Source organism: Hemiscyllium ocellatum, chromosome 18 (genome assembly GCF_020745735.1).
Source record: "Hemiscyllium ocellatum isolate sHemOce1 chromosome 18, sHemOce1.pat.X.cur, whole genome shotgun sequence".
Classification (NCBI taxonomy): Eukaryota; Metazoa; Chordata; class Chondrichthyes; order Orectolobiformes; family Hemiscylliidae; genus Hemiscyllium; species Hemiscyllium ocellatum.
Window position 1 is genome coordinate 70,662,870 of NC_083418.1, and position 13,414 is coordinate 70,676,283.

The 13,414-nt window shown below is 49.6% G+C and overlaps 1 protein-coding gene across 3 annotated transcripts; it reads right to left on the bottom strand.

The window, feature by feature from the left end:
* Positions 1-2,149: 2,149 nt before the first annotated feature.
* bdnf (brain-derived neurotrophic factor) lies at positions 2,150-12,132 on the bottom strand. Of its 3 annotated transcripts, none has more exons than XM_060838600.1 (2): positions 12,047-12,132; positions 2,150-2,992 (listed from the first exon to the last, which is right to left on the bottom strand). In XM_060838600.1, exon 2 carries the CDS (start codon positions 2,969-2,971, stop codon positions 2,219-2,221), a length of 753 nt encoding a protein of 250 aa, XP_060694583.1. In that variant the 5' UTR covers positions 2,972-2,992; positions 12,047-12,132; the 3' UTR covers positions 2,150-2,218. The 3 variants fall into 3 exon arrangements, with proteins under 3 accessions (XP_060694583.1, XP_060694584.1, XP_060694582.1); XM_060838601.1 differs by lacking the exon at positions 12,047-12,132 and adding an exon at positions 11,126-11,203; XM_060838599.1 differs by lacking the exon at positions 12,047-12,132 and adding an exon at positions 9,305-9,479.
* Between the last annotated feature and the right edge of the window lie 1,282 nt (positions 12,133-13,414).

Sequence of the window (13,414 nt, forward strand, 5' to 3'; positions counted from 1 at the left end):
GAGCTTTGGTATTCTTGCAGTTCTGTCCTGATCAGTGCAATACAAAAAGCTTCAACAAAAGTTTTTTTCAGCAGAACTGAAGTACTTTGCTAACAAACAATTACAATGTAAGTCTCAAATTGAGCATGCACCAGAGTTATGTGGGTTTACTCAAATGAAAGGTTTTTCCACTTCCCTAGAAATAATTGTATCTAGCCTGCACCTAGAGCATCCACAATGCTCAAACCTTTATTTGCAAATGTGACTGAGAACAAAAACTGCAAATGCTAGAAACTCCCACTTGAAAACTGTTTTGATGTAGCATATTGAATGAACTAACTTGGTATGTCATCAACATATCCCACTGTTGTAGATAATTAGAACAGATGGTTATAGATGCAAAATATGCTTAAAATCAAATATTTATGTTCAAATGAAATGTTGAAATTTTTATGTTATATTTCAAAACAGAACGCAAACTGTTGGGGCACAGCTTTGCTGAAATGCCAGATGATGGAAGAATGGCTTCAGTCATCTCTTTGTTGTAACTGTGGTAAAACACAGTTTTAACATGACTCGAAGATATGAAAGTGTATATATTGTCTAACTGTTGAATATATTTTTTTCAAAAATGAAATTTTCAGAATTTTTAAATAATTTTTTTGTCACTGAGGTTAACAGTTGTATTATAAGCCATGAAATTTAGTCAGTGTTCAATCTATATTCAATAATCATTCTCGGTTTTTAAGGCCATAGAAAAATTTCTATTGGATAGTGTAGTTCTGCAAAGGGTCATTTTGAACTCTGTATAGCAACAGTGAATAAAACTTGGATGGCAGATATGAGAGACATACCATGTAAAATGATACTAAGACTGAAAAATCTACTGTCAGGTGCAGGTTACAGATTAGTTTCCCTGTTGTTTACCTTTCCAAGTCAAAGAGGTTTGTTTTGGTAAGCACAACTTTCAGGTTGCCTTGCGTACCCTGTAGCTCAAGGCTGAGGTGACAGCCAAGTGATAGAGCCAGGTTTGCTGGGAAGTCTGTGCTGATTTAGGTTGAAGTTTGTCATTGATTCCATTTGATCGTCAATTTATCTTCATGCTTTCAACAATGAATATCTGTTCAGAAATGAACATTAGAAAGTTGTGCATGCTGTGTATTTTGGAATTGCCTTCCAGATAACTGCCAGGGAGTCTATTGATCATTGATAAACAGACCTTTAGATCTCTTTTTGATAGAAAGTCTGCGTTTAGGTGCACTTGGGGGACTCGGTAAAATGTAAGGGAATTTACAAACTTCCCTTCCCCGATGGGTTCCAATGCTTTCTCCCCAACAAAATACCCATTGCACCCTCCACTACCATGCCCCCTCCCCCCAACTGTGTATACTTGACTGTCCTTTTAATATAACTACTGTCCAAATTTCTGCATAACTTCAGGTTTTGAAAGATTTCCACACCGGTATTTCTGAGCCCCACCTCCCTCCCCATAATGAATACGTGAAATTCGGATATTTCAGAATTAGTCTTCTTGTAGAAGTACTTTATGAATGTTGCGGGAGAGTGAGGTGGGGGGGTGGGGAACACATCCAATGAATCCATTCCAACACCATGCGTGTCCCATTCTTTAATGCAGCACAAACAGCCAGAAACTAAAATGAAGCGGCCATCAACTCGGTGTCCCACTGGAACCTGTGTACTGCACAAAGCGTTGACAGTCCTATCCCCAGGGAAATAAATTTTTTAAAAAAAGTAATAAAGATTCACGTCAGCACCTTGACTTTTTTTTAATTCCAACACCATCGGTAGAAGGTAAAGCAGTCAACAAACATAATACTAACGAGGAATAAAGCCACTTACTGTCTAACGAGACGGAATGTTGAGTTGGACTTTCCAATGGACAGATTCTTGTTCAAACTGAAGCAAGCATGCATGTTTTTTAAAACTGTTTCATTTCTTGGCAACGTCATTCAACAAACCGCGATGTTTTGAGGAATGTAATACAGGCTTATTGTTTTTTTTTTGAAATTGTGCGCAAATAATTGTTTTTTTTCCCTTTTCTGGAGTCATGGATATGTTCAATAAATAGACATAAAGCCACCTCTTTTACTGTATAAACTTCATTTATACATGCAGTTCATAAAGTTTTCTGTATCACTTCCACGGAATAATTTACGCTGTATGTAATATTTATATACAAATAGATAACTTCTCAATAAAATCTATATACACTAATTCACTATCTGCCTCTCTTAAAGGTCAATGTACATACACAGGAAGTGTCTATCCTTATAAATCTCCACCCAATTTTTCTCCTGCTATCCATAGTGAGGGCTCGGACATAAGATTGGCTGGTTTTGCACTGGGAGTTCCAATGTTTCTTGTCTATTCCTCTACAGCCTTCGTTAGTGAAACCCTTGGGATTGCATTTGGTCTCGTAAAAGTACTGCTTGAGTTGACCGTTCTGGACCAGAATCTTCTCCAAGACGTTGACCGTTTGGCCCGACATATCCACTGCTGTCTTTTTCTTATCTGCCGTCACCCATTGGCTGACACTGTCACAGACACTGAGTTCCCCTCTGCGCGCTGGGTTGGAGTGGCGCCTCACCCTGGCCGACATGTTTGCCGCCTCTAAGTAGTTCCTGTACTCCTCCATCAGGAAGAGCAAAGGCGGCTCCAAAGGCACCTGGCCGCTCAGCATCACCCGAGACGAGTACAAGTCGCCGTCCTGGTCTGGACCTCCCCCTCCGCCGTCGCTCGGCCGAGCCTCCCTGTCCACTTCCAGGAGCTCTTCCAGCACATGGCCCACCGAGTTGGCCAAAGCCCCGAGTCCCCGGGAAGAGGAGCCCCCTGGCCCCTCGCCACCGGCCAGAGTCCCGTAAGGCCGCAGCCCCGGGTAGAGCGAGGCTCCTCGGTCCACAGCTTCGTTCATCGGGGCAGCTTGCGGGCAACCACAGGATGAGATAACCATAGCAAGGAACAAGATGTTCATTACTCTCCTCAGCTGGTGTGCCTGCGGGAGGGGGAGGGAGGGAGGCAGAGGGAGAGGGAGGGAGGAGAGGGAGAAAGAAGGAGTGAAGGAGAGGGAGGGAGGGGAGGAAGGAAGAGAGAGGGGAGGGAGGGAGAGGGGAGAGGGAGAGAGAGAGGCAGAGGTAGAGGGATGGACAGGGAGAGGGAGGGAGGAGAGGGAGAAAGAAGGAGTGAAGGAGAGGGAGGGAGGGGAGGAAGGAAGAGAGAGGGGAGGGAGAGAGGGACGAGGAGAGGAAGAGAGGGTGGGAGAGAGAAGGGAAGAGAGGAGGGAGAGGGGTGGGGAGAGGGAGGGAGAGAAGGAGGGAGGTAGGGAGAAGGCGAGGGAGGGAGGGAGGGTGCGCAGAGAGAAGAACGGGGGGTTAGGAAGAGGGAGAGAAAGGAGGTGGAGAGACAGAGGGGATGCAGAGAGAAGGGTGTAGAGAAGAGGGAGAAAAGGAGGGAGGGGGATAGAAGATGGGAAGGGGGAAAAGCACCAAGAACATGATTATTCCAACGGTTAGCACACAATAGAGAAGTTCAGTTTGCAAACTATTGACTTGGGCTGACTGGTGATATAATGGCTTAGTGTCCCCAAGTAACAACATTACACCACCCCGCCCCCTCCACCGTCCTTCGTTAAAGAGCGACTCGATCCCTTCCCGAATGTTTAATGACTATGAGATTGTCCCTGATGTTAAAAAATAACCAAACCACTATCACCACCAGGAAACAGAACGCTGCCTTCATTCCAAGCAAATCTTTAAGATCAGCACAGACCTCAAACTGTCATCAATGCCAGGGATTAACTTCTGATCCTCTCTTTTACAACAATTGCTCCGAGTTTTCCCAATGTTTTTAACCAATTTGCTCCGCGTTTACAAATTACCCTGAGTTTTGGATCCCAGGAAATGTCTCATGTTGTTGTCTTCCGGGGTCCATAAATAATCATATTCATCCAATTTTGAAATCTCAACATCCATTTGCTTAGACCAACTGGCAAGGCATTCAATCCGAGGTCACTGCAGTCGGTTCACTAACATGGCAATTCCTTGAGATCTTATTCATGTTAAAGTACATCCAGGTCTCCCTGAACCCCCTCTGAGTCATTCCCCACATGTCTGTCACACCAGCTAACGGAGAAATATCCAGGATTTCTATACACTTGGCAACTGAAATTAATGAAAGTAGCCAATGTTACATACAGCTGTCACACACACACACAGACACACACCCACACATACACATACAGACACATAAACACACAGACAGACACCCACACACACACGCATTTTGATTCAGTGAAAACTGCATCAGTGAAAAGTTCTTGAATTTAGACATAATGACATTTTTTTTAAGAATTGAAGCTGATTGCATATCTGTTCAGATCGCCTTCCAAACAGAAGACATCATCTCCTGGTCACATTTACATTTTATAGTTACATTTCTAAACGGTCAGAAGACTAACACGACTTTACAATCACACAAGTTGCTGGAGAAACTCAGCAGCGCTGGCAGCATCTGTGGAGAAAAAGCAGAAGTCCAATAACCCTTCATCAGTTCCGACTGATTTTTTTTACAATCAATCAGACTTAATATTTAAGGGCAGAGCTGGATATTCCGAATCACCCATTCACAGATAGGATGGCACATCTCTGAAGCGGGTTAGACCTGAACCCTGGCCTCCTGGCTCAGAGGCAGGGGCAATACCATCGTCCCCTGTGCAAAGAGGTGGGCAGAACTGGACAGGGTTGGTCTTTATGGTGAACGTTGAGTTTGATGTGTATTTTTTTTTAGATTAGATTACTTACAGTGTGGAAACAGGCCCTTCGGCCCAACAAGTCCACACCGACCCGCCGAAGCGCAACCCACCGATACCCCTACATATACCCCTTACCTAACACTACGGGCAATTTAGCATGGCCAATTCACCTGACCCGCACATCTTTGGACTGTGGGAGGAAACCGGAGCACCCGGAGGAAACCCACGCAGACACGGGGAGAATGTGCAAACTCCACACAGTCAGTCGCCTGAGGCGGGAATTGAACCCAGGTCCCTGGCGCTGTGAGGCAGCAGTGCTAACCACTGTGCCACCGTGCCACCCAGATTTAAGGAGGTTCTGAAATGTTTCGTGTCCCATTGGGGGTGGGTGCGGTTGCTATATCTCAGCGTCACAAATATCGACTGAAGTTAGGTGGCTGTATTTGGCTGGCACGGACCCGATGGGTCGAAGGGTCTTTGCACCTTGCTGTAGGCCTCAATGACGCCTCGTTTGGCAGGAAGTGAGAATTTGGAGCGTTTTGAAAGGTGAGGAGACGTGGTGGGAGGTTGGGGTGGGGGGAGTGGAGGGGGGGGGGGTGGAAATGGAAGGAGGACGTGGGTGTCAGTGAGTGGAGATAAAACACTGCGCAGTACCAGCTACTGAAATGGTCTCAAACTAATGAAAGCACCAGAATCACTGCAGGACTGGGAGAGCCAGTCAGTCCCCACTATGTGTTAGCCAAATCCTCCCGGTTTTGACAGGACAGAGGAAGTTAGGCAGTTATTACCGTCATTCATCATTAACATCCTCGGCAGCTTGTGAAGAGGCATTCTACAACATCAGTGCATGTACAGTACAAACCCTTCAAAAATTACTGCATTACAATTAATACAACTTTGCAACTTAACAAAATGAATACTCCAGTGGAAATTGAAAGGAAACTACTCTACTTTTTTTACAGTCAGGACATCTGTTACTGGGTCAGCCAATAAAAATACTGAAGCAAATTGCTGGGGATAAACAGAACTTAATTAATTGCAAACTTTCAAAAGAAGGAAAATGAAAAGTTATTCCATGTAGCAGTTGCGATTAATCTACGCAACAAAAAAAAGAAATGACCAGGATTTTTAATCAGCAGCACTTTATAGAATTCTGACACCTAAACGTGGCGTCAGTGTTACAACAAGTAGTGAGTGAGAGAGAGAAAGAATCCGGTAATTAAAGAACATTTCTCTCATTGCAGTAAATCAGCTGCTGTTAGAGAGCACGGAAATCCCTGACGGTGTTCATAAACCTCCGGGCGGAGTTTGAGAGTTCGGTCCCAAATGAGTTTACTCCCGTCTTAAAAGGCAGGCTCGTAGGGAGAATCCAGCCAGAAGATGGGAACAGCTGAGGCAGGGCCACACTCTCTCAGAATTGCAAATGACCCACTCTGTACTACATCCTCAGAAGACGGTAACAGGCGAGAGAGCAACATCCTGAATCCACCGCAAATCCCTCTCCAAGTAAGGATTGGCAAAGTGGAAATTGCCACGCCTGGTCACTCACTGCATTACCCTCGCTACAATTCGCAGCCCTGCCTCGGGTTAAAGGGGTCCAAAGCTGGACCCCCACATGCCCCCACTCAACACCAGCCCAGTCTCCAGTACCAGCCCAGTCCCCAGCACCAGCCCAGTCCCCAGTACCAGCCCAGTCCCCAGCACCAGCCCAGTCCCCAGCACCAGCCCAGTCCCCAGTACCAGCCCAGTCCCCAGCACCAGCCCAGTTCCCAGTACCAGCCCAGTCCCCAGTACCAGTCCAGTCCCCAACACCAGCCCAGTCCCCATCAACCGCCCAGTCCCCAGTACCAGCCCAGTCCCCAGTACCAGCCCAGTCTCCAGCACCAGCCCAGTCCCCAGCACCAGCCCAGTCCCCGGCACCAGCCCAGACCCCAGCACCAGCCCAGTCCCCAGCACCAGCCCAGTCCCCGGCACCAGCCCAGACCCCAGCACCAACCCAGTTCCCAGCACCAGCCCAGTCCCCAACACCAGGCCAGTCCCCAACACCAGCCCAGACCACAGCACAAAGCCAGTCCCCAACACCAGCCCAGTACCAGCCCAGTCCCCAGCACAAGCCCAGTCTCCAACACAAGCCCAGTCCCAGCACCAGCCGAGTCCCCAACACCAGCCCAGTCCCCAGCACCAGCCCAGTTCCCAACACCAGCCCAGTCCCCAGCACCAGCCCAGTCCCCAGCACAAGCCTAGTCCCAGCACTAGCCCAGTTCCCAGTACCAGCCCAGTCCCCAACACCAGCCCAGTTCCCAACACCAGCCCAGTCCCCAGCACCAGCCCAGTTCCCAACACCAGCTCATCCCCAGCACTAGCCCAGTCCCCAGCACCAGCCCAGTCCCCAGCACCAGCCCAGTTCCCAACACCAGCCCAGACCCCAGCACCAGCCCAGTCCCCAAAACCAACCCAGTACCAGCCCAGTCCCCAGCACAAGCCCAGTCCCCAGCACAAGCCCAGTCCCAGCACTAGCCCTGTTCCCAGTACCAGCCCAGTCCCCAGCACCAGCCCAGTTCCCAACACCAGCCCAGTCCCCAGCACCAGCCCAGTTCCCAACACCAGCTCAGTCCCCAGCACTAGCCCAGTCCCCAGCACCAGCCCAGTTCCCAACACTAGCTCAGTCCCCAGCACTAGCCCAGTCCCCAGCACAAGCCCAGTCCCAGCACCAACCCAGTCCCCAACACCAGCCCAGACCCCAGCACCAGCCCAGTCCCCAAAACCAACCCAGTACCAGCCCAGTCCCCAGCACAAGCCCAGTCCCCAGCACAAGCCCAGTCCCAGCACTAGCCCAGTCCCCAGCACCAGCCCAGTTCCCAACACCAGCTCAGTCCCCAGCACTAGCCCAGTCCCCAGCACCAGCCCAGTTCCCAGTACCAGCCCAGTCCCCAGCACCAGCCCAGTTCCCAACACCAGCTCAGTCCCCAGCACTAGCCCAGTCCCCAGCACCAGCCCAGTTCCCAACACCAGCCCAGTCCTCAGCACCAGCCCAGTCCCCAGCACTAGCCCAGTCCCCAGCACCAGCCCAGTCCCCAACACCAGCCCTGTTCCCAGTACCAGCCCAGTCCCCAGCACCAGCCCAGTCCCCAACACCAGCCCAGTCCCCAGCACTAGCCCAGTCCCCAGCACCAGCCCAGTCCCCAGCACCAGCCCAGTTCCCAACACCAGCCCAGTCCCCAGCACTAGCCCAGTCTCCAGCACCAGCCCAGTCCCCAACACCAGCCCAGTCCCCAGCACCAGCCCAGTCCCCAACACCAGCCCAGTCCCCAGCATCAGCCCAGTTTCTAGCCGCACAACTATTGATTCTGGTAAACATGACCCATCCCTTCCCTACTCACGGGTCACTGTTTAGTGAAACCTTCACTAACTACTTTGATGCCGGCGGATTTCACTGTTCTGGTGTGTTCCTGACTGGACTCTTTCATCGCCCAGAAGTCAACCTTTGCAAAACTCTTTGCCGCCTCTCACCTTGTGCCTACCTTGCTTCCCGTCCGCCCCCACACACTTTCACTGACCCAGACTGAAAATTCGCATCTTTGTGTTAAAGTCCCACCCAAAGGCATCGCCCTTTTCCTACCTCTGGAAACGTCACCAATCTGCCTCAGGAACTCCGCATTTTTCACACTCTCCCTTCGGCCCATCAGTAATGGCCCTGCCTATGACTCTGAGTATGGACCACCTAACCACTTCTCACTAGCTCTTGGCACGGCGCTCTGCAAAGGCACTGGGACACATAGAGTTACTCAGTGAACACAGGTATCGCTGGACCCAGGTAGGTCTCACCTGTGCCGGGGATGGATAGAAGGAATTTAAAAATGTGTTGCTGGAAAAGCGCAGCAGGTCAGGCAGCATCAAAGGAAATGAAGAAGGGCTTATGCCCGAAACGTCGACTCTCCTGCTCCTTGGATGCTGCCTGACCTGCTGCGCTTTTCCAGCAACACATTTTTAAGCTCTGATCTCCAGCATCAGCAGTCCTCACTTTCTCCTAATGGATAGAAGGAATCCGAAAGTCCAGAGGATTTTTCTTCCATTTGTCCGTGGGAGGTGGACGGCGTTATGGTGCAGCTGTAATTGCTCAGAGGGAAGAGTCACGGACATTGCTGTGGGTCTGGAGTCACATGTGGGCCAGACCAGGTAAGGACAGTACTCCATGGCTGTTTATTGACCTGCTCAAGTAGTAGCCAACTGGGAGTAAGCCATTCGGCCCCTCGAGCCTGACCCGCCATTCAATGGGATCTCGGCTGAGTATTGGGATCACACTTATCTCACATTACACGCATGGGGAATAAGGCTATTCCTCATCACCCCCACCCGCTACGATCAGATACCGTACTTCAATAAAACACAAGTGAAACACAAAACAGAAATCGCTGGAGAGACCCGGCAGGTCAGTGGAGAGAGAGAGAGAGAGAGACAGCTGAGTTTCTCCAGCGATTTCTGGTTCTGTTTCTGTTAACTGGAGCTTCACCTGAAACCTCCCCACAGCCCCCCTCTTTCCTCTCCCCCTACACTCACCATGTACCCTTCATCTCCCCCACAATGAGTGGACAGACTGACGAGTTCACTTCTCGGGTGGGGGCAGCCTCTGGCTCAAAGCATCCTCAGAGCATGGTCCACTCGGTGCGAGTGACTCCTGAGCCAGGCACAGTCAGCCGAGGATTCCCAGACAGCCCGTCCTATCCCTCCTCCCGGTTCATGTGGACACACTGTGCTTTTTTTGGGGGGGTGGGGTTGCTGGGGAGGAGGGGGGGTAGTCACTGGGACAAAGAGGCCAGCTCAGCCTGATTTGCATTTCAAAAGACCTGATTTACATTTCAGATTGCACGCACTCACTTTGGAATTGCGTCATTGTCACTGGCTTTCTAAATATAAAAACCCTGGTCATTCAGCACCTTTTCCCTGAGGGAGCAGGACCGCGCGACAGGCGGCAGGGGGAGCCAGGACATCGGTGTTGAACACTGCCAGCACCACTCCCCCCAGCAACCCCCTCCCCCGCCTCTCCCCCCAGAGGGTGAGCTGTGCAGGTGTACCCAGTGTTACAAATATTGACTTGCTCTCTCTCGGTTGAACCAGCCCATTCATAGGGTGTTTGCTCTGTTCTGCAAAACCAAAGGCGTGTGTCCACCTGACTTAAGCGTCTCCCCCCCCCGCCCCCCCCTCCACTCCCCCAACCCCCAAGTCCGCAATTGGGCTCCCTCTCTCCCAGGTGAACAGTCACTGTCTCAGCCCCTCGCCCCATTAATCCAGCAAAGTGCTCGGATGAAACAAAGAACTGCGGCCGCTGAATCAAGTTGCCCTGAATTAACTTGAACTGAATGGTTCACTCGGCCTTTCCAGAGAGAAAAAAAAGTAATTCAGAATTCCCCAACAAGGCTGTGTGTCTGGAGGATGTGGCAAATTTCCTTCCCTGACAAAAACAACCCAAAATCAAGCCATCGATTATGGAGAGCTTTCAACTCCGAATGTTATGGGATTCAAATCTCACTCCGTGCTGACGTGGAATGCGAACACCTATCCCAGGAAGATGAGGACTGAAATAGTGAAGAGATACAGCAGAACCCCACCATCTCCCTTGGTACAGCTAAACCTGTCCTGTGATGGTGACAGCCTCTCAAAGTTTGAATCGATTGCTTTTTGCTTAAACCTAAAGAACAGCCCTTCTGTTTTTTTTTCCCGATTTGAATTTTTCGCGACATTTCCCCCCCCCCACCCTTTTCCCGCTGACAATTTTAATTGAAAAAACTTTTTCACAGGCTCAAAACACTGCACTGCCCTCAACCGCCACTCGGTGGCAGTCTTGCACGCAGTTGAGTGCACAGCTGCTTCTGAGTATGAGATTGTGGAGATAATATCCGAATTTCACATTCTTCTGACTAATTAATTGAGGTGAATTGTGCCAAAGCACTTATTTACAGGGACAAAGTCGAGCAAGAAAATGTCATGGGCTTTGAGTCAGAGCAGATCGCTGCAACTCTGGGAGCGGACCGCCCGCATACTTGGACTGCAAAAATAAACACGTTGGAATTGCAACAAGTCTGAGAGTTAAACCCTGCAAGATGTCGTTATCAGACATTGACGCACACATGTCCCACCGTTACAATGCATTCAAATCAGAGTGCAAATATCATTTCCGAATAATATTTCGGGCATACGAGATGAGGGCATGAACTGTTGTGAAAGTTTCCCCTTGCGTTATACAGTGCAGTGAACACACTTCTGTACAGTCATACTAAGCATTAATTTAAGAGGAACATTTGTGAGCACTCTGTCGATTAGGACACGCCTCCCACATCCCCAAAACACACCGCTTAAACAAAATGATCAATTAGTACTGACCTTCAGTTAAAATAGACTCGAGGCAGGAAATGTTCGGATTATAAGCTATCAGTCTTTTTTTTGGTATGAGGTTGTTAGTTCACGTTCACATCTTGCTGTAATAAGGGCTAGCAAACTCAGTGCTGTGGGGTCCTCCCTCCCAGCTCCCCAGTGCTCTGATCGGCAGCGCTGTCAAAGCTTGGGTTTCTTATTAAATCTTTATGAGGTCTGCAAGTTATTTGTTGCCAGGCGTGCGCGTGTGTGTGTGTGTGTGTGTGTGTATTACAGCCCTCTCCAGTGTGTCCTGCACACAATATGTTCTGGCTACTTGACAGCAGAAAGGGGAATGACTTACATCTCGACAACTACCGTCACCCTGAGAGCAGCCTGGGAGACAGCTCTCCCCCCCACCCCCACCCCCACCCCACCGCACGATTTCAAATCTCGCCGCCGTTAACATTAGAGGCGAAAGCGAGTTATTCCCCTCCTTAGTAAAACGTGAAAACGTTCCGCACCCGAAAGACAACTTAAGGCACAGAAATTGATCATCCAACCCTCAATTTTGGAAGTGCAGACCGACTTTCTCCCCCGAAAACACAAGTGGATGCCCATTAAGTGGACTGCGATCAAATTCTCGAATTTCGCCCGAGTTTTTGCGCGAAATTCCTTCTCGGCACAGACCACCGCGGAGATGATCGGGACTCGGGTGTCAAAGGACTGGCGTTGCAATACAATGACCTCCGCTGCTGGCAGTACCTCGAACTCAATCTAGTTAATAAGCCGCATTGGTTATTTATGAAGTGCCCATGGTAGGTTTACAGCTGCTCTATTGTCTGGTGTTCTGTTTTGCAAACTCCCCGTGAACTATATTCACCGAACTTAGCATCCGCTAAAATACACTACGCGAAGCGATGTGTGTGTGTGTGTGTTGAAATAACCCACCGCACTGTGTCAATTTCTGCAATGCAACTACATCGATTGGATTTCATGAGCTTGCACACTGCTGCCTGGTGGAAACGGCGTCTTCTGTTCTGCCAATGGTAAATTATTGATGGCGGAAACTACCTGGACCCGTCAGTAATTTCATACAAACACGACAGCCCCATCCGGTATTCCAACAGCGAGACCGCCACTCTCCTGCGTTCAATCCATTCCCTCTCCCCTCCCCAACACACACACAAACACTGCTGCAACTTCAAACGGCGCTGGGTATCCCTGGATCAGCTCAACAGGGCAACAGTGACGTGCTCTCAAACACCACCACCCCCCCCATTCACGTGATTCTTGTATTTTCCTTCCCACTCTTGCCCCCCCCATCCTCTCCAGTCAATTTGACCCTCGATCTTGTTTCACTTTGAGAATGAGAACGAAATGTCGCGCAGCGCTAGTTATTAAGCTGCCGTTGCTAAGTTTATTAATGACTGAAGCGGCCCCTCGCCCTGTCACAATCGGATATAAATACCTCCTCGCTAATTGCTATCACTTTACAAAGTCTTGGAGAGGCGGTTCGTATCCATCCATGTCTCTACATCGATATTTTCCTTGCATTTTCTTTCGTTTCTCACAAAGTCGTGGAAATGTAAATTGCTGCCTGAACGTGTCTTTCACGTACAGTTGTAAGACCACACCCTTACCACCTCCTTTCTCTCCCCCCCCCCTCCCTTCCATTTAGTTTCCTCTATGTGTGTGTGTGTGTGTCAAGCCTCTGTTACCACCGCCTTAGAGCAGACTCCATCATTTACGAGGGGCAAACTTTCACTCAGTGTCGAGCTGATGGCGCCATGTATCTGACAGGGACACCAGCCCGTGCTCCGTAGCCGCTCACTTCAAAGCCAGGAGGTGGGAGAGTGACTGCACCAAGTGCCCGGTCACCAACCGGGCATGGCTCCCGGGGCGGAGACGGTCTGAACAGTCCCAACAACACAGTATCTCCTGCTCCTTGGATGCTGCCTGACCTGCTGCGCTTTTCCAGCAACACATTTTTCAGCTCTGATCTCCAGCATCTGCAGACCTCACTTTCTGTATACCAACATCACTCTCTTACTTCTGTCCAAACACAGCAGCAAGTAAACACGAGGTAGGGGCAAATGACTGCAGATGCTGGAATCTGTGCTGGAGGCAACGAATGCTGGAGAGCGCAGTGAATCTATGGGTATTTCCTGGCCAGCTGTGATCTCCTGCATTGTTTTTGTTTTCAGCAAGTCAACACTGTTGATCGGTTTCTCAAAAAAAACTTGCATTTATATAGCGCCCTCCACGTCCTCCAGTCGTCTCGTAGGGTTCGACCGCCAGTGAAATAATTTTGAGTCG